At 42.9% G+C, this 26,610-nt stretch overlaps 1 protein-coding gene across 1 annotated transcript in view; it reads right to left on the bottom strand.

Moving 5' to 3' along the window:
- SLC12A4 (solute carrier family 12 member 4) overlaps window positions 1-25,089 on the bottom strand; it is a 75,368-nt gene extending 50,279 nt beyond the window's left edge. The window contains exon 1 of the mRNA XM_084644822.1: window positions 24,838-25,089. Within this exon, the coding sequence (XP_084500948.1) occupies window positions 24,838-25,060 (223 nt within the window). The 5' untranslated portion in view covers window positions 25,061-25,089. The remainder of the gene's footprint in view (window positions 1-24,837) is intronic.
- Between the last annotated feature and the right edge of the window lie 1,521 nt (window positions 25,090-26,610).

Below are 26,610 nucleotides of genomic sequence, written 5' to 3'. Positions count from 1 at the left end.
GCTCTCCTGAGCGGACTACATTATTGCAAACCCCAACCATTCAAAACTCATGGATCATGCCTGTAAAAATGGTATGAGATTGTTTAAAATCTCTGGCTTCAAAATCAGTTTTATTTGCCTCTGGGTTTTGAGCTTCCAAGGATCTACATTTACAAGATTTCTACCACCACCTAGAGGACTAGAAATGTTCATTTTTTAAAAATGTGAAAGATTCTCACATAATCACACCTCTCCAGGAGCTTAGCTTTACGAGAAGACAAAATATCCCAAGATTCCATAAGAACACTCGGTTTGGCAACAGAGTGTGAAGCTGACATGAGATGTTTCTTGACTTTTTAAACAGAGGAAAGTGTCTACTGGAGACTAAACTCAAAGAACCACCCACTCACTGCACTTGTTATTTAAACCAGTTTTCAGACAGTCTGCAGTGGTGAATGATAATTGTAATAAAAATACTGCCCCACCTAGTTCCTCAAAATTTTGGACCACGCTGTAAGAGGCTATTTTTCTCTCAGACAGTTATTATAGCTTTGTCTCATGCAGTACTTAAATTGTCTTGATTATTTATCTTCTAGGGTTGCTCTGGTAGATTGGAAGTTTTAAAAATGAGCTAGTGGGTCATTTCTTAAACTGTACCTTTGCTGCTTGAAGCCTCAGGAAACCCTCCTCTGCAACAAACAGTTAGATTTTGTGTTTCTCTTGTAGCTGCAACATGCTACTGTCAGAAATATCTGCTGAATGGGATATGGGTTCATTTTTAATATCTCTGGGAATATTTCTAATGCTTTCTGTAGAAATGCCTGTGCACTTTTTCTCTATAAAAGTCATGTGATTGATCCTTTTGCTTTTATGTAAATTAGATTAAGTATGAACCCAACAAGTGACAAACTCTTTTGCCCTCTTTAGTCCTTCGGGCCTCTCATCACTTTTCCAACACTCTTACCCCAACCAGGGTTTCTCCAAACAAAAGTGGAAAAACCATTCCCCTACTTCTCCCTGGACCCTGCTCACATGATTAGTGTATCATTAATGGGCTGAAAATTTATGTTTCATTGCAGTATTAGCGTTTAGGGGTGGCTACACTTACGACATCTTCAGAAATAACTAGTACAATCAGCCAGAAATAGCACGTGATGCCCACCTTCTGCAAAATTATAAGGGTAAAGCAAAACCACATCTGGATCACTTTCTTCTTCTTGTATACAGCATTTGCTCCATCCGCTTGAAAGAGCATGCAGAAGTCACGAATTACTGATCGTGTAAATTATAAATGGGCTTCTGAACTGTATTCTTCCACTCGTTCAATGGTTAGCCACACTTTTGGTCCCACTTCTGTCCCTTCTCAAATACTGCAGACTTCCCCAATAGTAACCAAAAGCTTAGAGGTTTACAGTCAAGATCATTGCAAGGACATCCTATTTTAACCTCCATCAATAGTTAGATTTGGCTGCTGCAGAGAGGCAGTTTGATGTATTTGTTATACTCTCACTGGGAGTACTGAATTGCTCTATTAGATACATCAGTGGACCAAAATCACTTTCCGCACAACAACTCTTCCTGAGCAATCTGCACATTTTAGATGTGTTCTAAACCACAACACCAAAATGATCTCATTTTATCTGGTTTTTGCTTGCTTCCAATGCCCTGAGTAAGACCATGTAAACTGACCCCATTTCCTTTATAAAACAAGAATCAAACACATTTGTAGCGTAATTTTCTAATGTACAATGCAAAGTAATTTTCACAGTATTTGCCATACCGGAATAGAGCATTAGTCCACTACCTTGCCTCTGTTAATGGGAAATACCTAATACATTAAACAAAAAAACAAAAAAAGTCCTCTGTACATGTGGGATAGGAAAGGGGTTAGGAGAAATTCTTTTCTCAGCCCCACATGTGATCAGCTGACATTCTGAAGCATGAAATATATCTTAGCATTAGGACAGGCATCGCCACATGGTACTTTTTTTTTTTTTTTTGCTAAGGGTATGAGCAAGTGTTCAGTCTTAGGTAGATATATTAGGTGATAACAGTTTGTTATGGAAGGCTCTGTGCAGAGGTTTGCCAATTTCGGCCTGTGTAAGTCCCTAAAAAGTCCTATGATTTGGACATGACCAGCTGACCCAGGCACTCACCCAATTCCCATCAAAAGGAACCGACATTGTCAGGCTCTCTCCAAACTACAAAGTTTTGCGAGCATAGCTATGTCAGTTAGAAGGGGGAGGGGGAAATCACTCTATCACGCTTCCCAGGGTACCCATGACTGAGAGGCACCTCAGTGCCACCTGTCCTTAGCATGAGGAAGCCTTGCTGTGCCTGCCAGGGGATCAGCTCCCCAACTCCACTGTCCACAGACAACACAAATACTCCCCTCTAGGCCTGAGCAGGCCCACTCTCTTTCTACAGGTTAGCGATAAGCACACTCCTACCCACGAGCATCTCCCTGGAGTGTCCAGCTCCTGGTCCACTGAACACTCACAGTTATTCACAGATCCGCTGATCCCAAAGGAGCAGTATGTGCCAGCTTACCAGTTACACCTCGGATCACCATTTCATTTAACACACAGTGCTTAGAGATGTTCATTGTTAAATAATTTTTTACTCATCTTCACTAAGTATAGGGATGCAAGTAAAAATACTGGAAATAAATGGTTACATATAAAATAAAATCATAACACGCATTCTAGAACCTAGACTTACTTAACTAGATGCTTCCCCATCTTACAGAATAATGCTCACCGAAAGTCCTTTCAGCATTTTAAAGCCAGGCTTGTCTGTGATCTTCTGTTCATGAGACAAGTCGCCCTGTCAGTGGAAGATGCAGGATGTCTGTTGGTACCCTCAGATATATCAGCACAGTCCTTTGTCCAACTGGACACCTGTTGCTGATTGTTTTTGTTTTGTTTTTTTCCCCCTCCGGCCTCCCTCTTTTGTCAGTTTCACAACCTTTTGATAAGCATCAGGCTCAATATGCAAATAAGACCACCACTGTGAAGTTGACAATACACAATGACTAGACAGGGAAATAAGCATCTGTTACCCCCTGCCTGAAAGGAATCAGTCCAAGGCACCGGTGATCTGCCCTACTTAAGAACAGAGTTTGCAGTATATATACATAGCTTCTTAAATATTAGCCTTACATACACATCACAATTATGACAACCAGTGGGCTACTGGCTCTCAGTACAGACCTCACCCTTTGGTGAACTACTATGCAAATATGTGAGCCAGGGGATCCCTGTAAAACTCTATACACTCCCTGTGCTCTCTGCCAATTGGCATCAAGGGGTCCCTGGGTGTCACAAACTCCTATACGAGAGTATCCTATCTGACACAGCCATACCCCCGGTGCAGACACAGCTGTGCTCACAACAGAGTACTTCTGTCATCTTAGCTAATGTCATTTGTGGAGGTTGAGTACCTATGCTGGCAGAACTACTCCTGTCAGCTTCTGCAGCATCTTCATTCAGGGCCTCTGCTGGCATAGACATACCAGCAAAGGCTCTGTAGTGTAGACATGTCCAGACACACGCTTCTCAGGCTAAGACAAGCTCAGCAAAGCTTCTAATGTCATAATTACAGGGAGTCCCTTCCAGACTCACCTGATAAGGCAACTTCCTACAGTCTACAATGTGAGATGACTGCATATGTAGATTCCAGGCACAAGATGGGGAACTCATGTCTGCACTAGTGACTGACAGCTGTCAGCTAGGAGCATGTGACACATTGGTCCTAGCCAGCAGCAATAGCTACCTCTAGTTTCAGTAAGAAGGGACGATTTAGAAGCTAACTTCCACCAATTTTAGTCCTTGTTTTAACCTTCTCCTGCCCAACAATTCTACCTCAAATTTCACATACCCTGTCTTAGTCCAGAGTAGAATTAATTTTAAAAGTTTGGAGTAAACTGAAGAGTTTTGGAGATAATGACATTTTTGCAACACAAGAGGCTCTCTTGTATAAAGTTTTAACAATCTTTGTATTTAGGTCTTGCTGATTGTCAAGGAGACAACTTACTAGACGGTCAGAAATTCGGTGGTAGTCTATCCATCCATCAAATACAAATTTATCTCTCCAGAAACACAAAACCAAATGCCTTATTTGTGATCATGCTTTGCTTGTGAGTACCCCATTACAAACATGCACTGTCTGCTGAAAGACACCTTCATAAGACAGACTGCACACCAGGGACCAGCATGCTCTACTGTTCGGAGTTATACTAGTTATACTAGTCCAGAGGCTCTCAAACTGTGGGTCAGGACCCCAAAGTGGGTCGCCACCACGTTTTAATGGGGTCGCCAGGGCTGGCGTTAGACTTGCCGGGGTCTGAGGCCAAAGCTTGAGCCCCATCGCCCAGGGCCAAAGCCCAAGCCCAATGGCTCCAGCCCTGGGTTAAGGGCTCAGGTTACAGGCCCCCTGCCTGGGGCTGAAGCCCTTGGGCTTTGGCCTTGGCGTCCTTGCCTTGGGCAGCAGGGCTCAGGCTTTGGTTTGGCCCCCCCACCCAGGGTGCCTGGGCTTGGGCGGGCCCAGGCTTCGGTCTCCCCTTGTGTAGTCCTGTAGTAATTTTTTTTGTCAGAGGGGAGTCACAGTGCAATGAAGTTTGAGATCCCTTGTACTAGTCATTAGACACAGAGCTGGAGTGTCTACATATACAAACCTAGACAGGAGTATCACTTAGACTCAAACATATACATGTGTGAAAGCAATTATAAAACCAAATCTTTGTGGTTTCAATATTCTGCCTGCAGAGGTACAAGTACATTGCCTGCAAATTTAAGATTGGAATAGCAAACCCTTGGCAAAAGAGTTAATTTTGGTTGGGTGATCTAATCTCCAGAATTCTGTATTTTCTGATACAAAGTGGAAACTTAGTAGCAAACTCCCAACTTGCTATTTGTTTTTGAGAAAACTACAAAACTCTCCAAAAGCTTTGTTTGAAGTGATAGTGTGTAAATGAATTTTTAAAAATCTATTTTGTCTGAGAAATACAGAAAAAGATACTGGACTCCACCTTATACCCTCCTATACACATTTATAAAAGAGATAGGGATCAAACAAATGCAATCCAGTTAGATATTGTTCAGATGCAAAAATTAAAGCAGTGTTCAGAGTCACAAACAGAGTTCAGCAAGTTAGCTTTAACAGGCAGTTATGGTTTCCTCCTACCCATCTCAAAAAAATATTGCTGATCTTTACTTGATTTTTTTCCAAGTTTGGTTTAAAAGTAAAAGGATAAAGGCATAGAACTTATTATCTCCATCTTCTCTGTCCCCCTCCAGTTACCAGAGGATCTTGGTATTTATGATTATTTTAGCCTCAGTCCTGTATCAGGCACTTTGCAGACATGAAGGAAGATACAGACACTCTCCCAAAAATCTTTATCCGCAGACCAGATTCTGCTCCCATACTCACAGGAAGTAGTATGTGCTCAACAAACAGCTTCACTGATTTCAGAGGAGCTACTTGATGAGTACAGTACTGCTTAATACTATTAAGATAGCAGAATCTGACCCTGAATCTTTGCCAGTATGTATGCCAAAAATCTTGGACATCATACTGTGGAATATTTTGACACTACAAAACTATTCAAGCCTATTGTTTAAAAATACCAGTGCACCTCAATGTTATGCTAACCTCATGCCTACGTAAAGAAACACAGTAATTCACAGATTCAAAGTGTGATGACCTACTCTATTTGAAGAATATACTTACAATAGTCACACATCGTGGTACTGTAAGGTATAACTGGAATTGGAACTGTCCTTTAACTGTTTGCTCTTGTTTACCAAACTTCTTCTGGTTCCATTACTACAGAGAATAGCATGAGGACTTCTACTGAATAAAGATATTTCCCAAAGCCTTGGTAAAATTCCATGGCAAACTATTCAACTAGCAATTGTTCTATTTTCTTCAGAGATTTCCAAATGTAAACTGCACAACTGAAAATCACATTATATTTATTTTTGAAGTTATTGGCTTTAAACTGCTTTAAAAGGCAAAAGAAATCATAATCCAATTATTTAAATAAGCTTCCAAGGTGACTAAACTATAAGAGAATAGAATTTAGAATCTATTAGAAAAACACGGTTGGTTCTCTCTAGTCAACAGTGAATAGTGTTTGCATTAAAATGTTTTACATAATGCAAGTTTCTGTCTATAACACATTTACACTATCTCTATAAACAGCTTACATCACAAATCTGATGAGGAATATTGATTTATTTTTGCTTCAACTGTATTTTGATCAATAATTAAATTGTCAGAGGCATTTTTCTTTAAAAATGTAAAAACAGTTACCATGGCTATACGATTAGATTTTTAACCTGTTTATATTTTTTCAGAATTGAAAAATATAAATTGTTACATCTTAAAGCAATCAACCTTTTGGTGATTCATCTCTGTAGGCTCCACAGATCAAAGACTCCTGTTGAAGTCTAGCATACTAAAGGGAATAAACGGTTTAATGCTTTATTTTTTAAAATCATTACGTTAAACACATCTCAAATTGTGAACAGCAGGAAATAAAAATGGGACTTTATTTTATAGAATACAACTTTATTTGATATACATACTAAGATAAGTACTGACAGTGAAGTGACTGCAGGGGGGAAAAGAAGCCATTCTGAGTTCAGCAACAGCTCACCATCCTGGACTTCAGAACCCATTTCACTGAAGGAGAAGGTTGAGGGAGGAGCGGTTGTGGAATTGTTGACTGCTACTCCAGGTTTATCCTCTATTTTAAGACATGGTCACCGGGAAAAGCCAAATCTGTCCTGGATTATACCCCATGCACCAAGGGCAGCTGTACAGGGTATAGGATAGGGTAGACTTCGGCCTGGGATCTCTGATCTCTACCTGGGCTGCTTTTAAGCATGCAAAAGGAATCACATTGTACTTTAAACACAGAATTGAATTCCAGAGGTTACAGATACATTTACTCTTGTACATCATTATCACAGATGTGTCTCCATGAACCACAACAGCTTAAAGCCCAGTAGGAAAAACAAGCTATTAACATTTATAGATATTTTAAACAGACAAAATTGTTCACCACATCTTTTAGCCTACAATATAACGTTATCCATCCCAGTGCTGGGTTACCACTATAACCAAGACTTTGTACTTAATGGATGTTACCCGGCAAAAGAAAGGTTGATTAAGAACAGCTCAATTGCACATGACACTGCATATAAAACATGTAAGAATAATTTATGGCCAATAACACAGCTTTTGCATCTGAAAAGGATTTAGTACAAGCAAACCAGAAATTTACAAATGAAATACTGTTTAAAAATGAGCCACTAATATCTTTTGAAATATATAAACTGCAATTTCCAGTTAAATATTCCTTAAGATTTTTTTTTTACGGTTTGTTTAGCATGCAGGTATAACACCAGCCCTATGAAATCACAGAATCCACCTTTCCCAGTATTTTGAAAGACTGTGATAATACCCTCACAGCCATAGCAACAACGAGAACTGCACAACTCAAGTGATTTAGCCATTGAAATGTTTGCGATTAGTGATTCAACAAGTCTCTCTATTTTACTCCTCATAAATAAGCCACACCGATGCCTTCAGAGCACTGCACCCCTTCATCGTATTAATATCACATGCTATACTTACCCCTTAGCAGTAATTCTTTGCCATTTTCTGTAATTTGGTTGATCATTCTTCTCTATTCTTCAGATGACATTTAGTCAGCACATGCTTTTTTAGGCAGCCCTGAAGGACCAGAACAACTAAAACAAGTAATACTGTACTTCCAAAGGAACTGTTCACTATTTCCAGGGACACACTGGCTGCTGCACTGCACAGAATTGATTTGGTTCATAAAGCAATATGCTTTCTCACAGGAAGACTAAGCAGACATTGATATATTCCTGAAACTATAATCCTTTCAACGGAGACGAACTATATAAATGTCACTAACATACTGAAAATGCTGTTGCTAAAATTCCAAGCTACTTATAGTCAGAAGACACATTGCCTACCATCTTCCTGTGGCAAAAATGAACTCTGGAGTTCATCGTGACCTTACAAATATTGGAGAAGTCTCTTTTCCTGGGAAATCCTAGTGGAGAACCATTAAAGACAAGACAAAATTCAAGCCTTAAATGAGAGAAACAGTGCCTATGCATAATTCAAGCTTTAGTCAGTATGCATAAGGAAGAGGTAAGTTTTAAATACCAGCTCTGTTTCATCACATAAATCCCTCCCCACACTTGAGTCACAGGTTTTCCTCTCCAGCCTTGCACCTTGTAATATGGATGGCCCTGAAGTCATTAGCACTATCAGTTATGCCCCAATGTATTATATTCCCCTATTTTTCGGGGATGGTTCAGCAGAGTAGTTTATAATATCCAGTGCCTAGAAGCTGAAGGTAGAAATATTTAACAGATAGGGAATGAAGGAAACAAAAATGATTAAAGGTCCAGAAAACATGACCTCTGAGGGAAGATTGAAAAAAATTGGGTTTGTTTAGTCTGGAAAAGAGAAGACTGAGAGGGGACATGATAACAGTTTTCAAGTATGTAAAAGGTTGTTACAAGGAGGAGGAAGAAAAATTGGTTTTTTTTTAACCTCTGAGGATAGGACAAGAAGCAATGGGCTTAAATTGCAGCAAAGGAGGTTTAGGTTGGATATTAGGAAAAATTTCCTGTCAGGGTGGTTAAGCACTGGAATAAATTGCCTACTGGGGTTGTGGAATCTCCATCACTGGAGATTTTTAAGAGCAGGTTACACAAACATCTATCAGAAGTGGTCTAAATCAAGGGAGGGCAAACTATGGCCCGCGGGCCAGATCCGGCCCATCAGGGCTTTCAACCCGGCCCACGGGATTGCCAGCCCCATGGCATAGTGGGTCTAAGGCAGACTCCCTGCCTGCCCTGGCCCCGCGCCGCTCCCAGAAGCGGTCAGCACCACGTCGCTGCAGCCCCTGAGGGAGGGGGAGGCAGAGAGCTCCATGCGCTGCCCTCATGTGCAGGCACCGTCCCCCGCAGCTCCCAGTTGTCGCGAACGGGGAACCGCGGCCAATGGGAGCTTTGGGGGTGGTACCCACAGGCAAGGGCAGTGCGCAGCAAAGCTGCCTCCCTCACCCCACCCCACCCCCAGGAGCCACTTCCAGACATGCTGGCCACTTCCAGGAGCAGCGCGGGGCCAGGGCAGGCAGGGAACCTGCCTTAGCTCCGCTGTGCGCCACTGCCACCCTGGAGCCGCTCGAGGTAAGCAGTGCCAGGCTGAAGCCCAGATGCAGAACCTCTCCGGCACCCTGCACTCCAATCCCCTGCCCTGAGCCCTTACCCCCCTGCCTTGAGCTCCCTGCCACACCCCTTCTGCACCCCAACCCCCTGCCCTGAGCCCCCTGCCGCACCCTGCACCCTCTCCTGCACCACAACCCCCTGCCCTGAGCCCCCTCCTGCACCCTAACCCCTTGCCCTGAGCCCTTCCCGCATACCATACCCCCTCCCACACCTCACACTTCCTCCTGCACCCCAACCCGCTGCCCAGCCCTACATTCAGGGCCCTGCATACAATTTCTCCACCCATATGTGGCCCTCGGGCCAAAAAGTTTGTCCACCCTGGTCTACATAATTAGTCCTGCCATGAGTGCAGGGGCCTGGACTAGGTGACCTCTTGAGGTCCCTTCCAGTCCTATTATTTCCAATCAGAAAAATGTATTTTCCATCATAGTAGACTGAGATATTGGAATTTTTTTAATAAAATTGTTTCAGTCTTTCCCCAAGCTGTCTGTATTTTCCCTTTTATATGACCAAAAGAAAAAAACAACCCATCAGTAACCTCAGATTCGCAATCCAGTTATATAAATTGGACAATGGAGTAGCTGCTCACTACTATTCCTCCAAAGCGGAAAACATTGTTTTAGCTAATCCTTGTTACATTTTGTGCCAATTAACATCTAGAAGAGATTGTTCACTGTAGCCAGCCAAGCTAACGGGAAACTGCAGGGAGCACTCCATAATTAGCAAAGATGTTCTGAGGGAAGAACACCATATTTCATATGCACTACAGGAAGCAGGTCCAGCTCACCAAGTTCAGATTATAAATTCTCTGTGCAGTCTTAAGCACTCAAATAACAGTTCACATTTACATAGTGGCTCTAATCCTAAACCATTCCACATAAACCACCAGGGAAGCATCCCCACCACAGGATAAATTAATAATAATTTGTTTTGAATAAGATTCATCCAGCCAGGACCATCAAGGGAAGTTTTTTTTTTTTAATTAAGCTACCAGACTGACTGCTAAATATATGAGCCTTACAGAAGACAAGTGGAATGGATACTGCTCCAACTGATGCTCACCCATGATTTATTACTATTAGCTTTCTCTCTCTGCATAAAGTACCTGTTTAAATGCTGAGGTTTCTACCACCAGGCTGGTCATTTTAGGTCCTTGCCAGCTCTTCCATCTTCAGAGGAGCGCCTGGTTCTCAACAAAAAGCTGCAGCCCTTTGGCAATGGATGCTTGTGGCTCGGGTAGCATAACTTTATAATTGGGCTTTTTGTCACGGGAGCAGTATTCATCCCAAAGTTCTTTTCAAATTTAAACTTATATACAAGCTATACAGAGATGATTTCACACACCATTTTAAATGAAGGCCACAGCTGGAGTTAAACAGCAGCTATTTAGCACACAGCAATTTAAATAATTCTCTAGTAACACCTCACCTCTCTGGACTCACAAAATTACAACAGAAATTTTGATAAATAAGCCAAGAGACTGAATGCTTGAGAATAAAACTGTTGTGAAGACGGGTTTAAAGGGCAGAGTTCAACTGAGTCTGTTTTTCAACCACAATAGTCTCCCCAGGGGGGAGGTGCACCGTTCCTGGAGGTACTGCAATACCAGGTCGATGCGTGGAGTGGATGGAGCAAGCTCCTATTCCATCTCCCTGTTTCAAAAATCCATTTAATATATAGTCCTCAGATAGAGGACGTATCAGATATTAAACTGATAAGAACAGATTTAATAATTTTATTAGAGGTAATGTTGAAATAAGGAACGGTACAGAGTTCAAGCATAGGAGTTTCTGGTCGTCAGGGGATAAGGTACAGATTATCAAGGGGTGCAAAATTCGATTTAGGAGCTGGTGGAGCAAGGATCACATAATAATCTGCAAATTCCCCGACTGGGTGAAAAGTTTAACCGGTCAGAGTACAGACATCGAGATATGGGGTAAGTTATCCACACAACAGCTACGTTCGGTATGCTGGGTATAGTGAGTGAATATGGGGGTGGGGATGGGTCTACCCTCATTTGGTGGGGTTTAATGTTCAGCGGGCTTACGGTTCCAGTTCATACGGTCCGATGGGGAAGGCCTCTCAGTCTCTTTCCCACAGTGTGTGCACAGTGTCGTACCGGCTCACTCCTCCTGGTACTGTCGGTGGCCGGTGATGTGCTCGATATAGATGTCCCTGGACCATCGAATGGTGTCCGAGACCATGAGGCGCCGCATGAGATAAGTGACAATCTAGGCCAAAAAGTTAATAGACTAGAAGCCGAAGAAGGCATTTGAAAGACAGAATTACCAGACTGGAATTTGACAGGGCTTGTGGAGTGCCTTATGAAAGACAAAAGGTAGACTGCATATCTTGAGGTCTGGTTTAATAATGATCCACTGATTACCTGGGCAACACCCTGAGTTTCTGTGGAGATGGTCTTTGCATACACTGCCCAAGTTCAAGGCTGTTTAGCTTGGAAGCACCGACAGGCTCTCAGCACAAGGTGGGGCTGTTATAAAAGTGTGTGGCTCCTAGGTATAAAATTTGTTTCTTACTGCAATCAGCAATTTAAAGTATGCAATAGCAAGCCTCAACAAGTCTGCCTTCTCGGAAAGTTACCGTAGCTCAGCAAAATAAACTACTTCAAATGGCATGTAATAATGGCATTTTGTCTTTGAAATGGAGATGAGAGGCAAAATTACAATGGTCTGACTCCCCTAAAGATATATTTTTTCGGACAACATCTGATGCCCTAAGTAACTTCTCATACACAGGAGTAACTTCTCATACACTGCTTAATAAAAAATGAATAAGAAAAAGCACTGGGCTGTAAGTAGGGATCTCAAAAAGATGGAGAGTGGCAGCTGGTTTGTAGGGGGAAAGTGTGACCTCTTTCATCTGTGATAAAAGAGAAGCTAAAGTCGTCAGTAGAACGAATATACTGTATTATTTAAACACATATCTGCTTCATCTATTTATCAGAGGTATTTACATGGCCCGCACTGCTATTGAATCTCTCCCAGTCAACTTCAGTCCTAGTTTTCAAAGCAATTAATGGATCGAGCCCCAGTTATACTGAAGACCAAATTTTGATCTGTGAACCAACACAACAGCTGCACTCCTCTGGGACAATGCACATCACCAGGACAAAGTATGTGAGATCTGGGAACAAAGCATTCTCGATGGAGGGGACTCAACTATAGAACAAATTTCTAGAGGAGATCAGGCAAATCCAGAGTGTTTAGGAAACACTGCAAAACTATCATCTTCAAAAAATCCTTTCCGCCATAAGAATGGGCACTCACCACTGACACCCCCTCTTACCCAATCAACCCACACCAAAAGAAAAAAAGGAATAAGACCCAAAATACAAACTCTAAGCCTGCCCCCACCCCCAGCCGAGATTTCTTTCCCCCCTTAAAATAACAGAAGTGATGGAGACGCCGTAAAATCCACTTCACTGTGACTACTGAATTTACATTGAAGCTGCTCTGATACTATGGTGATGGGCAGCAGTATGAAACCATAAGACTGAGACATCTGGATTCTATCTTTTTCTAACGGATTTATCTTCAATACCTCTTAAGTGTTAGAAAAGCTCTATTATCCCCATTTCAGAGATGAGGCACTGAAATCCAAGGGCCCTGTCTTCACTGGGAAAAAAGTTATATTTTAAACACATGTTGATAAGCTGTGTTAACATCTGAGGCCACGTCAACAACACAAAGTTCTGTCAATGCGAGTTACGTCTGTGTTCAGCTGCTGACCTTTGTATATCACTTCGGCATGTGCATACTTGGGTGCTTGCACCGACACTGCACTTACTCACCATGAGTGCTTGCATCGACGTAAAATGCAATGCATCAGGGGAAGGTATCCCTGTGTGAACCACACTGCCATCCGGCTCAATGCCTTGTGGGACATTTTTGCAGTGCTTTGTGAGATACCAGTGGTTCGCCCAGGGATTTCTGAGAGCTATGATCAAGTTCCCACCACTCCACTTTCTCCATCCCATAATGCTTTCCACATCCCATAATTTCCACACCTTTTTAAAATTCCACACACTGCTTTTTGGTCTCCACCATCTCTTTTGGTGGTAGCACGGACCTTGCATAGCGCAGCACAACTGTGGTAGAGCAAGGACTCTGGAGTCTGAAATTAGTGCCCTAATCACCAGACCATCCTTCTTGTCATGTCCATCTTAGTACAGCGATCACTGGTAAAAATTCAGCATTTGTCAAATACCTACAACACTATTTCTCCTCATTCCTATAATAGTACATAATAGTATATTAGTGTGACAATGGTGACAAATGCTCAGCACTGGTTTAGACATCATGCAGTAATGAGCCTTGAGGTGTGTGTACAACTTAGCATGGTTATCAATCAAAGCAACTTTGGAACAAGCTGGAGACAAATGCAACTGTAGCAATAGCTTTTAAGTCAAGCAAAGACCTCAGAATCCTGCAAGTGGTATCAAAAAGAAAATCCTTTCCCATACATCCATGCAAAAACTAATAATTTAGCCTTTCGCTCTTAAGGCTGCTACCACTTAATTTTCCACTCTGCCGGCCAAGCAAATATATGCCTGTGGGCATACAGAGCGGAACAATGATTAAAAGATCATCTGAAACTCATCATGACATTTTGTAGTGCCATATATTTCCATGGAAATGGATTCCTCACACTGTTCTAGGCAGCTGTCCTTCAAGGAAGGCATATACTGACAAACAGGGGTGCAGGGAAAAGGTCGGTTGGTACTTCCAAGCCCCACACTGGTCATGATTACAAAAGTTAAACCACTACCACACAGCAGGGGCCAGAATCCACTGAATTAGGTGGCAGTTACTAAAAAAAAACCCTACAAATATAGATCAGTACACAAAAAATATAAAGACAAACTTCCAGTAAGGAGATCAAGGTAGATAACTTGAAGTCCACAAGAGAACAGATTATCATTCTGCCGCTTACAGAATTATATTGATAAGCAGTAGGTGTAACAGTCTCCTGCAACATCCTGAATGAACTTAATTCAATAAAGTTAAACCTTATTGAATCAGGGGGTCCGTTGTATTAAAACTGTACGTGTTATTGTGGAATTATAAGTCCCTTCTCTAGGAGGAGGGGGATGCTAATATAGTTCCTCTGTTATCAGTGTGCACGCACGAACACACACACACACCCCCCCTCCAGAGAGCAAGACAGTTCAAACTGGATTCTCCAGTGACCAAGAGCCTAAAAGGATTTTTGGATAAATAGCCTGGTTTTAAATTGGCTCATTTCCTTCTTCCTGACCTAGCAATGGACATTATCCCTGGTCCACGGAGCGCCCCAATCCTTAGAGTAGGGTTGGAAAGCCTGGGTCTACGGAGGCCCCATAGACTGGGTGCTAGTTCTGAGCTGAAGCTGTGATGAACTTTTGACTACAAAGGAAACCCTGTAGCTAGGGTGCTGAAGGATTGCTCCTTCCAGAGCCTATGCTGAGATGGTGTCTAGTAAGCTGATTAACATGCATGTAGCTTTGTAGTGCTTTTATCTTAAGAATAAAAGAGGTTTGCACAGAAAGAACTGTGTGCTAACTTATAACTGGAGCACTTACACCTGTTAACCATCTCTGAAAAGAAAGTAAGCAGCCTGTCTCTGCAGAGAATAACACAGTAAAGGCAGGGAACTGTGCAGCCAGGAAGTACCTCAGTCAGAAGGGAGTAAGACGAGGTCTCCACCCAAGAAAGCCAACAGCTGGGGAGCTGAAATCGAGTGGCCTTGATGAACCAATGAGGGGAAATACAGGTGCAGTTGCCCTGAACTGTGACAGTAGTATCCACAAACTCCACTAACATGTACCAAACCTGCTAAAGAACAAAGTCTGTGAACAGACTGGGAGCAGAAATACTTAAAGTAATACATATTCACTCTGTAGGATCTACAGAATCATCGTTTCATGCATGGAGGAGGAGAAATGCATTATATAACAACATTTTTTCCCCAAGGTACACCTACCATTAGCAACAACACTGCAGCAAAGAGCTAGGGCTATGTCTACACAACAGCTTTTATCGGCATAAATCATGTTGCTCAGGGGGGTGAATGACATCATCAGTCCAGTTTAGACAGTGCTATGTGGATGGGAGAGCTTCTCCCACCAACATAGCTTCTGCCGCTCACAGGGGCTGGAGTGGAGAGAGCTCTCTTAGAGCGGCTATATCAGACAGTTTGCAGCAGTGCAGCTGCGCCGCTGTAAACTCTCTAGTGTATCCGAGCTCTAAATGCTGTAGACTTCTCTTTTGGTAATTGGCTTGAAAGGAGCCAAAACCACAGTCCATCTGAGCGACTACCGCAAAGTGCAAAGTTTGGAACGTGGATGTTAAAGAGCAGCCCATCTCTAAGAAACTGAAGCTTTTGTTGTTCCTGCTGTTGGTCTTTTGTGATTTTGTTCCATAACAACTGGGATTAATTGTGAGGCAGAAAGATTAGCACACGTATAAAAGATTCTGAAGTATGCAAGATAAAAACTATACCAAAAAAAAATCTTATGCCCAATTTAACATATTTTACATACATTTATAAAGTGTAGTCTGATAGATTCATGTAAATGGGCTAGTGACTGGAAGCAGTTTCACACACCTGGCAAGAGATTCCCTTACTTATGATATTCTGTAGAACAAACCCCTCCCCATAGCATGATGCCTTTGTAGTGTTGCTGCTATTTTGCATACAAAAATCACTTGAGGACTCCTCTATACAGCCAATAAAGCATTTGTAGAATAAGCAAATATGGCTGTTTGGACTACTATGAAGATTCCTTATTCTCTTCAACAGGGTCATTGAATCTAGTCCTCAACAGTTACCAGTAGTGCTTAAATTATAATGAAAAAATTTATTAACCAGAAAACATACAGAAATAAGATTATGATAGGCAATTTACAGGTGATGTTGTAACAGTCATGGGAATATCTTTAAAAAGTTTCCCCAATTTTTTTTTATACTGAGGACAAGTCCATACTCTTAAGGAGTTAGGGATGTAGAATTTAGAAATTATAAATTAAGACATCAATTGAGAGGATTTTTTTTTTGCTTCCTACAGTTAATCTGATAGCTAAAGAAAAGCCTCATACACCAAGACCTCTACACTGTAAATATTTGCAAAGGCAAGTTATTTCATAGAGAAAACTTGACACTGCAATCTAGAAGGTTAAAATACATTCTTGTCTGAAACTGAGCCATAGTGTTTTAATTGAACATTAGAAAACTACTACACATTAAAAAGAGGACGGAGAAAAGACATTCACAAATTAATTAAGTTACAAGACTTAGAATACTCACATACAGCATTCTGTCTTGCTACCTGCTTCAAAAGCATTAGTTCTGGAAGAATTTACTTGACTGCATATACCATAAGCAGACCTAAAGAAGAGCTCTGTATAGCTCAAAAGCTTGTCACTGTCACCCTCAGAAGTTGGTCCGATAAAGGATATTACCTCACCCATCCTGTCTCTCTTAATATGCCATAAACACTCAAATAATGTCTACCACAGCTGGCAGAACTAATTGTACACAGTTCTCTACATACATGGCAAAATACATGTTTCCTGAGGAATAACAAGAGGGGAAAACTATAATACAACAATAGCATTGATACCTTTCACTAGTCTGTCATAAGGAAGACAGAGAACAAACAAATTGTATCCATCACTATTCATGTTCAGCTCACTATTAAAGAGGAACAATTAAGAAATAAAGATGTTGCCAGCCAAATCAAACAGAAATACAAAAAAAAAAAAACCCATTGATCAAATAAGTCTGTTGCACTAACAGAAACAGTGGTATTTGCTTTACTGCATTACAAAAAAAAATCTGCTTATTAAATTTGGGAAAGCTACATTGAATGACTTTGTCAAGATAAATTTAAGTTTTTAGCTTGTTCCTGGAGTTTTATATTTAAAAAGAACTTACCACAAAGTGTCTTTATCTCTCTGTGACACTGAGTGTCCCCCATTCCGTTACACACACTAAAAAAGAAAATAATGAGCAGTAGGGTTTTTTTTTAAAACTTGAGTGAATGGTGTTTATGCCTGGCTGCATTTGCTGGCCAATAGGGCTGCAAAGTGTCTTAATCTCCACTTAGCATGGGGCTTCATGTGAAAGCCAAGTTTTAAAAGATCAATAAAACCATAATCATGAAACGTAGTTGTTGGAGTGGGGAAAAGGAGAAAGGATGCTACTGTTTACTTTTAATGAAGCCAAACACTGGCAAGCTGGGGGAGAGAGGGAAGACAGAATAAAGTTTTATATGAAGCAGAGATTAAGTGGGAAAAGACAAGTTGGGGATACCAGTAGCTGAGTTAGGATCCCTGAACAAGTATTCTGTTTGATGTAAATTTCCCACTGCTTCAGCATTTAAAGAACCTCTCTGAGTCTGACCTCTCTTGTTTGAAACATTCATTAGTCAGCAAATCACTGACAGTCGTCATTTGTGGATAAAAATCAACTAGAAAATCCATTTCTCTACATATCCTTGCTAAGCTTTCTAATCACAGTTATAAACATTGAGCAGTGAAGTTTTTGTTTTACACTGCACACACCCCGACAGACATATGAGAGGGTTGTTTTTAACTAATGTTGACGCATCAGAACAATCTTTCCTAGATACTTCCAAATTACTTAAATTCCAGAGAATCCAGAAAAAGGCACAGGTTCTTCTAAATTTAGCTAAGGATTCTGCTGGCAGCCGGCAAAGGGAGTCCTTCAGTGTACCACAGCTGCAGCTGCCTCAGCTACTGCGCCACAGAAATCAGAAGCCATATGTGAGAGGCGTATAAAACAGGCTAAACAGGGCATGGTTTTTTTAAAGTAAGCAGCTATATAGAGAGAGTAAGCATGACAAAGTGCAAACTACTGAAAAGCTTCAGAAACCTGACAAGTCTTCTGGGGCAACCCTACATGGGGTTCCCATGAGAATCTCAGGGCAGTATCTTTGCGTTCAGAAAAAAGAAAAGGAGTACTTGTGGCACCTTAGAGACTAACCAATTTATTTGAGATTGTCTGAACCAGAAGAAGAACGAATACGCCTTCTCCTCCACTATATTCAGTTGTGTTCAATTTTTGGGTAAGTCCTGAAGCCCTTCTCCAGTCTTTCCATTTTCCACATATCACAATCCTATCTTTATCAGCATAAGTCTGTAGACCTATGCACCTGAATGTTGCATCCTGAGTTTGGTACCATTGCTATAGTAACTGCCATCTGCCCATAAGCCGGACCATACACTTGACTTCATAAAGAGCAGAGAGATTTTTAGTTCAACCGCATACAATCTAGTCTCAGACTCTCAGTTTCCATTACAAGTTATTTTATATCCTGGATGGATGTTTACAAGGTGGTTCTACAGTATTTATCACTCTGGCACCTAAACACAGCGTGGCTCTGCATCACATTCATATTGTATTTGTAGCTGGAGGAGGTGAGCCAGATCAAAGCATCAGGTTGGAAATATCTCAACTTCTTTGATCCAAGGGTTTACATAATAAACATTTCGTAGAACTCACATTATATTTGTCATCTGAGACTTTTAAAGCACCTTACATGGCATCATTATCCCCACTTAACAAATGGAGACACCAAGAAAGTGAGTTGAAGTGATTTCCTTGGCAGAGTTATTCAGCCCTTTATCTCTGAAAAGTAGGTAAATTTAGACAAAGGCCCAGTAGCATTTATCTCTGGACAGTGGTAAAGAAATCACATAGGAGTCAGCTCCACCATTACTAGAAGTAACACTGTGCTCCACATTCCAAAGTTATTTCACTCTGCTTCCCTGTAGAGCTGCTTCCTAGAATCTTCCCCAACGCCCTCCTGTTTGGCTTCATTCTATATTTTTCGAGTAACATGAAGAATGACAAGAGTAAGTGTGTAAAAATAGGGTTGCCTCTTCATTTAGCCAAAAACCACATTTGTGTGGGGACTGGACTCTGTTTATCCATATGGCTGCTACTCTCAGCCCCTAAAATACCTGAATTTCAGTCATGCTCTTTTATGTATGTATATAAGAAAGACTCTGTGGGTACACACTAGTTAAGATGTCTAGTTTTATTACAAAGGCCAATTTTTCCCCTGTCTCCAGACTTCGCCAAAGGGTCAAGTCTTTGGAATCTTCTGGAATGAAAAAAATGCTACATACACTATAAGAATTTCATACACATTTTACATGAGCTGCGTTCCAAGTTTTAAGAGCTGTTACTTCAATAATTTAACCTATATTTAAAAGCAAATATTGTCATCAGATATTTAAAAAATACCTGTTTGGGGGAAAGATAAAAGTGAAAATATATGGTCTTGGTATCATCATTTCACCCTCCCGTTCCCCCAACCATTAAAAAAAAAACAGCTTGCAACAAAGTTCTTTGTATTGTATCAGGCCACCATAACCTATTACTACAAAAAAACCAACCAGCCCACACATTAATACAACATGTAAGATTACTACTGGCCTGCCATCTCTGGAGGAGAGGGCTCCAGGCTGGTTACAGGACTGTTTCATTGAGTTCCATGGATTCAACAAAAGCTGTAATACAACTGGCAAATAAGCATGAAAGTGCATTGGCAAAACCAGAGTTGGTCACTGCCCAAACTAGGTCAGCGACACAAAGCTTATTAGTCTTGATTCCACACACATCACTGAAAGATAAACAGCTTCCTACAGAGCACATATCTGAAGTTGTCAGACTTGTGTTGGCAGAAGTCAAGCACGTCACAGAGGTGAACAGCTCAGCCTTCTGAGGACTGGGAAGAGTAATAATCTTTATGAAAGATCAGCTTTAAAATAGAAGTTTTATCATCTTTCAAACCATTTCTTTGCCCCTTTTTAAATGAGCCCCCTACCAAGCCACCAGCTTTATCTCAAATGTTGAAAGGATACCAAGTGTGCATTCTTACTCTTGCTGACACACAAAGCAGGGCTCACACATTTACATCCCTCCTCCAAATGAAGGAAGGTGTCATGGTTAGTCACAAACAGTGAGAGGGATTTATTTTATTTACAAGTGAGTATTTAACCAATTGTTAGGATTAAATAATCACGTGTTAAATATTTTTGTTAAAATGCATTACTTGTGTTGCACTTTGTTTATTTGCTTATAACTAGTGTTGCCAAGAAATTGTAATGTTGAAATGCTATACCACCATAAGATGGCAACACATCCCATAAAAAACAAAATAAAACATTCAAAAGCAAAAAAACCCCATGAAGCAAACAGACAGGGACTGAGGGAGGGAAGGTATCAAATTAAGTTCTCCCAGACTCACGAAGTCTCACAGCTGTATTATAGCATGAGACAGGTGTTCAAGGAATATTCTGAAAGCCAAAGCCAGTGTTTTTTCTCCGTTATTTCAATATTACTATAGTTGAGAGTCAGCATTACCCTGATAACGTCATACCATAACTTGCATTTTAGGCCATCCACGTGATCAGTCAAACTGAGCTACCTGGAGCAGCATTTAAATATGGCTCTTACAAGCAAGCTGCCAAAGCAAGAGGTTCACAAAAATAACTGTACTTAGTTTTCACCACTCTAGCCCTGGTGGCAGGGATCATTCCACTGGGCCACATAGAGGAAATGGACAACGTGCCAGCACACTTATTGCCAGACAACCCCTCCACATATTCATGGATTGCCCATATAACAACACACACACTTTGGGGACAATCACCAACTAAAATTGTAAAGTGACGCATTCCAGTTACACAAAAGTATAACATCCTATCTGGCATCACGGCTCCCACCAACTGTTAGCATCCTACTCACAATCCATACTCACAACTGCCACGGAACACCCTGGAACATTCCTTGTGGGCCCAATTCTCCCCTCAGTTCCAATCAGCTCCCTTTCACAGGTTTCCTGCTGGAACTGCCAGCCTTTCACGGGAGCTTCCCTCACTCAGCATGTGCCTTGTTACTTGGCACTCCCCATCCACTGGATGCTCCCCTACACCTCTACATTAAGCTGGAGGGAGGCACTTGGAAGCAGAGAAGAGACAAAGGGAGTTGTTGTCTCTTCTGCGCAACCACAAGAGGATGGAACCCAGCAGGAGCAAAAAGGGCTAGGTGACTTCTCCCCAGACCTGGAGTTTCCCTTCGCTGGGCCCAGAAAACAGTAGTAGTAAGTGGGTCTTTACTTCCCAGGCCCTAACTACAAGGTTGGAGATCACTGGGAGATGGGAAGTGAAGCCTTTCCCCCTTCCTCAAGCCTCCAAGCTGTGGGTCCGGAGGAAAGGCGCTAGCATGTCAGTAGAGGTAGCAAGGCCATTCATCATCTTTATGCCCTGCTGATGTGACCCAGCCCATATAAATACTATAAGGGGGATACAGAAATGGAAAACGTTACAGCTAAAAACAAAACAAAAAAATATTGCTGAAGCACAACACATATTAACACAGAACCTTCGCCAGACATTTGTCAGCTTCAGAGTATATGTAAGTCAGCTGTAGCCCTTTTGGCACATTTTTGTGTAACAGTCTAAAAAGCAACACACCCAGGGCCACAATGCATCAGCCTGCCAGTATGCAGGACAGACAGCTGGGGTTTTTTTCAAATGGGAAATGAAGTTGCCTTCAGGACGTCAGCAGTGGCTAAGTGCAGCAAGATGGACACAGCCAAAAGCCTGGGCTCTCTTCCCTTCACTACCCAAATGGAGTAGTAACTCCTAGTAGTCCTAGAGGTTATTCCTACTCAGCCCCAACATGGACGCAGGAAGTGATCAATTGCTCCATCCTGTGGAGAAGGTACAAGCAAGGCTCCACTACCCCATAGACTAACTCATGCTAAAACTACAAACTGCCTGGTCTTCACTTGGATTTTACCTCATGTCAGTTACCACACATTAACATGAGGTAAGAACACACTTTTTTGCCCAGTGAAGACAAGGCCTAAAGGACTAATACATTTTATGGGTTAATTCCTTAAATATATTTTTGCGGGAGAAGGATAATCCCTAAAAAGCACATAGGGCCTTTAGTAGTGAAGGTTTTCAGGATTAAGAACTAGTCCAGCAGACACCGACCCACCTGTCTAGCAAGCTGTTCAACAAGAGAAACAAGTTTTTGAATGGAGATCCCCCTGCTATACTTGTGAAAGAATTTTTACTTCTGAAGGCATTTTACAATGGCACACTAATTAAGCATCTCAGAAGTGTGCACAGATATTACAACACACCCTGGTCTGGCACACTGGAATGCAAAGGTCACTTGCATCTGGAGCCTCACTGTTTTGATCACTTATAGAGCTAGATTATTATTTGTTTTGCCTGTCTAAAATTCCATTGTTGCTTGCAGGGTTGTTGTAGCCACTTTGGTCATGCACCCTGGATCTTTTAAATTCCATTTCCTTTTAAAAGTCACAGTGAAACATCCACAAAGGCTAAACAGTGACATCAGCAACCAGTTAACAGTAGCCTAATTAAAATTCTATTTCCCCACCATCAGCCCCCAGGGTAGGCCCCTCCTCCTTAAGAGATGGCCTTCTTTAACTAAATTAACTGTTAATAAGATGCAGTTATGCCTAACAGAAGCATGCCTAACAGAAGCAACTGTAAAAGTAGCCCAGAGACAATGCACAGAGTATTTGCTACATTATTTAAGCACTGATTTTACATTAAAAAATAGCTGTCAGACCAAAGGAATGAGAGTACATAACCACAATAGGAAAAGCTAACAGTAACATGAGATTAGATTATTTAGCTATAGTTTCTATCGTGAGTTTATTTAGTTGAGAGCACTTAAATAGTTACTCATGTCAGCTTTTAACACTCCCATCACAAATCATGAAAAATCCTTCCATGTGCAGGATTAGGCCATAAAATAAATTCTACAATCTCCCTCATTAAGAAACTTAATTTTCAAAACAAAAAGTAACAACAAGTGACTGAGAGCAAAAGTTGTTTTGAGGGGGAAGGAATGGGGCCAGGAGCAGAAGGACGGATTAGCTTTTTAATTGCAGGGCCATACAGTCTTTTTGCGTCAGAGAAAAACCACTGTAACTAAAATTATTTCTTCTCTCTCGCTGAATGTCAGTGCAACACAGACAGGCTAGCCATAACTACTATTTCGTGGTAAGCCACAGCATATTATTTAATTTTAAAAACCACTTCTAGATAATAGCCCATTACACAATTACATCAGGTCATGTCTAAGAAAACAGAACAAAAATAACTTTCATCACCAGTCAGTTTAAAGACAAAAATGTGACATCTGAATTGATCTTCACATTCTGTACTAACATTGCATTGACTCCATGCATCTGAAGAAGTGGGGTTTTTACCCACGAAAGCTTATGTCCAAATAAATCTGCTAGTCTTTAAGGTGCCACCAGACTCCTCCTAGTTTTTTTTTATTGCATCCTTAGGCTACATACAAAAGGCTAGAATGTTTAGTCACTGTTCCTAGGCAAGAGTTTTCACCCAGTAAATCTTTACAATGTCGTATAACATCACAAGCCTCACTATTACAGACAGATTTGCCAACAGTGGTAAGGAAAGATTTGAAAATCCAGATTCAAATATTCCATCCACATAACTTTTTAGTTAGCAACAATAAATAAGCATGTACAAATCTGTGAACCATTTCCATTACTGTATGACTCTTTTACTGTTGTCTTAGCTTCCTTAAAATATTTTGTGTTACTATAGTGGCCAAAAGGCCCAATGCCTAATCAGGGTCCTATTATAATAGGCACAGCAGGAAGACTGAAAGAGAGCAGACAATGATCCTGCCCACACTCAAGCAATGAGTAACTTTACTCACAGGAAGAAAAGGAGGACTTGTGGCACCGTAGAGACTAACCAATTTATTTGAGCATAAGCTTTCGTGAGCTACAGCTCACTTCATCCGGATGCATGTAGTGGAAAATACAGTGGGGAGTTTTTATATATGCAGAGAACATGAAACAATGGGTGTTACCATACACACTGTAACAGGAGCAGTCCCATTCACTTCTCTTTTAAAGAGAGGAAACGAGATTTTAAAGAGCTGCTAACAGGCCACCCGCTGGCTAGTGGAGGTGAGTCGTGAGGGGTTGGGGTTTTTAACTGTTTCACTCTCTCAATACCAGGACAGGAGAATTGGAGCGTCCAGCGTCAGCTGATGTAACTAGACATGGTCCCAGGCCAGCAGCTAGGCTTTGCAGGCGCACAGCCTCTCCTCTAAGGCGACACCACCCTCTGTCTGCCGGGGACAGGAATCGCCTGTCCCCGGGACACGGTGCTCATCCTGACAACAGTCCCCTCCATTCATATTGGCACTGGCAGGGGGGGAGCTCTGGACCTCTATCCAGATACAGCGCAGGGGAGTGGGATAGCTCAGTGGTTTGAGCAGTGGCCTGCTAAACCCAGGGTTGTGAGTTCAATCCTGGAGGGGGCCATTTAGGGGTCTGGGGCAAAACCTGGGGATTGGCCCCGCTTTGAGCAGGCGGTGGGACTAGATGACCTCCTGAGCTCCCTTCCAACCCTGATATTCTATGAGACGCCCCAGCCCGCGCCCCGTCCCTTGCTGCGCCGGGAGGAGCGAGGCCGGCCGGCCGGGGAAGTTGGGGGAACTTCGCCCCACTCACCCTCGGAGCTGGCGGTGTCGTAGGGGTCGGCGGGGCCCCGCGCCCCGCCCGGCTCGCTGTAGTCCACCCAGCTCAGCCCTTCCAGGCTGTCGTAGTCCCCGCGCGCCTGGTCCGCCACCGGCACCACGGTGAAGTGCGGCATCTCGCCGGGGCCCCGCTCGCAGCTCCGGCGCCGCGGGTCGCTGCCAGCCGGGCGGGACGCGCTCCCCAGCCAGCGGCGCATTCCAGCCCCGTGCGGTCACTTCCTCTCGGCAGCCCGGGCCCGCCACCGCTTCAGGGGTCTCCACTCTGCGACGGCGAGGGGGCGGGGATTGGGGGGGCTCCATGCTGGGAGGGGGGACTCCACTGTGTGAGGGGGAGGAGGGGATTGGGGGGGGCTCCTTGCTGTGAGGGGGGACTCCACTGTGTGAGGGGGAGGAGGGGATTGGGGGGGCTCCTTGCTGTGAGGGGGGACTCCACTGTGTGAGGGGGAGGAGGGGATTGGGGGGGCTCCTTGCTGTGAGGGGGGACTCCACTGTGTGAGGGGGAGGAGGGGATTTGGGGGGGGCTCCTTGCTGTGAGGGGGGACTCCACTGTGTGAGGGGGAGGAGGGGATTTGGGGGGCTCCACGCTGTGACTGGGAGGGGGAGGGGATTTGGGGGCTCCATACTGTGAGGGGTAGCAGGGATTTGGGGGGATTCCACTCTGCGAGGTGGGTGAAAGAGGAGGAGGAGTGAACTTTGGGACAGGACTCAACCCAGTAATAGAGGGAAGCGAAAGGGGAATTTGGAGGGGGGCCCTCCACTCAGTAATAGGGGGTGGAGGATTTGGGGGGGGACTCCATTCTGCAAGAGGGCTGTGGGAGGAATTGCACTAAGCAGAGAGAGATTGAGAGCAATAGGGAGAGGGGAAGGGACTTGAGGGACCCCACGCAGCCATGCCAGGTTGGGAGTGGGGATGCCATTCAGCAATGCTAAAGTGGGAGCAGAGTGGAAAGAAAAGGGTCTAAAGGGAGACAAGCAGGGTTTTGGCAGGAGAAGGGAAGGGGCAGTAAAAGGGGTCAGGGCAGAGGTGGGGAGACAAGGAGAAGTCAAAGCCATAGGGCAGCAGGCAAAGTGACTCAACTATGGCAGGACTGATGAAGATGGGCCTTTTCCCTTCTCCATCCCCTTTTCAGGAGAGAGGCAAAGGGGCCCATTACCCCAGCAAAGCACAACAAAGCCAGATAAACCACTTAAAGCAGGGGAACACTTAGAAGCAATGTCTTCCCCTCTGCTCTGCCAGAGCACCCCCTTCACCCCAATGCCCACTGACAGGGTCAAAGAGCACCTGTTCACCGCCTTGCTATATTGCATTACAGACTCTCTGTTTCCTGCAGAAAAGACATCCAGGGGTATGGTTATAGCCAGGGGAAGCCTCGGCCTGGCAGTCCAATGGGGAGAAGGGGCACCCCTACAGCAGGCCCAGGCACCTCAGAAACTTAACATTTTTCCTTTTCCTGCAGCTAGACCTGAGACAGTCAAAGAGAGGGAAAGGAATTAGTCTTCTCTGCTAAATAGAGGCTCCTGGGACAGACAGGACAAGAATAACCCTTCTATTGGGCTGATTTTTCAGATCAGTAGAGTAATTGCCCTAGAACCTAAGGGGGGTGGTTTGGGGAAAGCAGGAGACAAGCAAGCTAAGCCGGTTTGCTTGCAAGTCTCACAGCTTCCCTGTCTAAATAGGGAACAGAACTCCTCTTGCTGTGGAGAACAGACTCTACTACTGTTGTGTCCCCCTGGAGCTCTACTGTAG

Source organism: Lepidochelys olivacea (genome assembly GCF_965140295.1).
Source record: "Lepidochelys olivacea isolate rLepOli2 genome assembly, chromosome: 12".
NCBI lineage: Eukaryota > Metazoa > Chordata > Testudines > Cheloniidae > Lepidochelys > Lepidochelys olivacea.
This window is presented reverse-complemented; position numbering and strand designations above follow the sequence as displayed.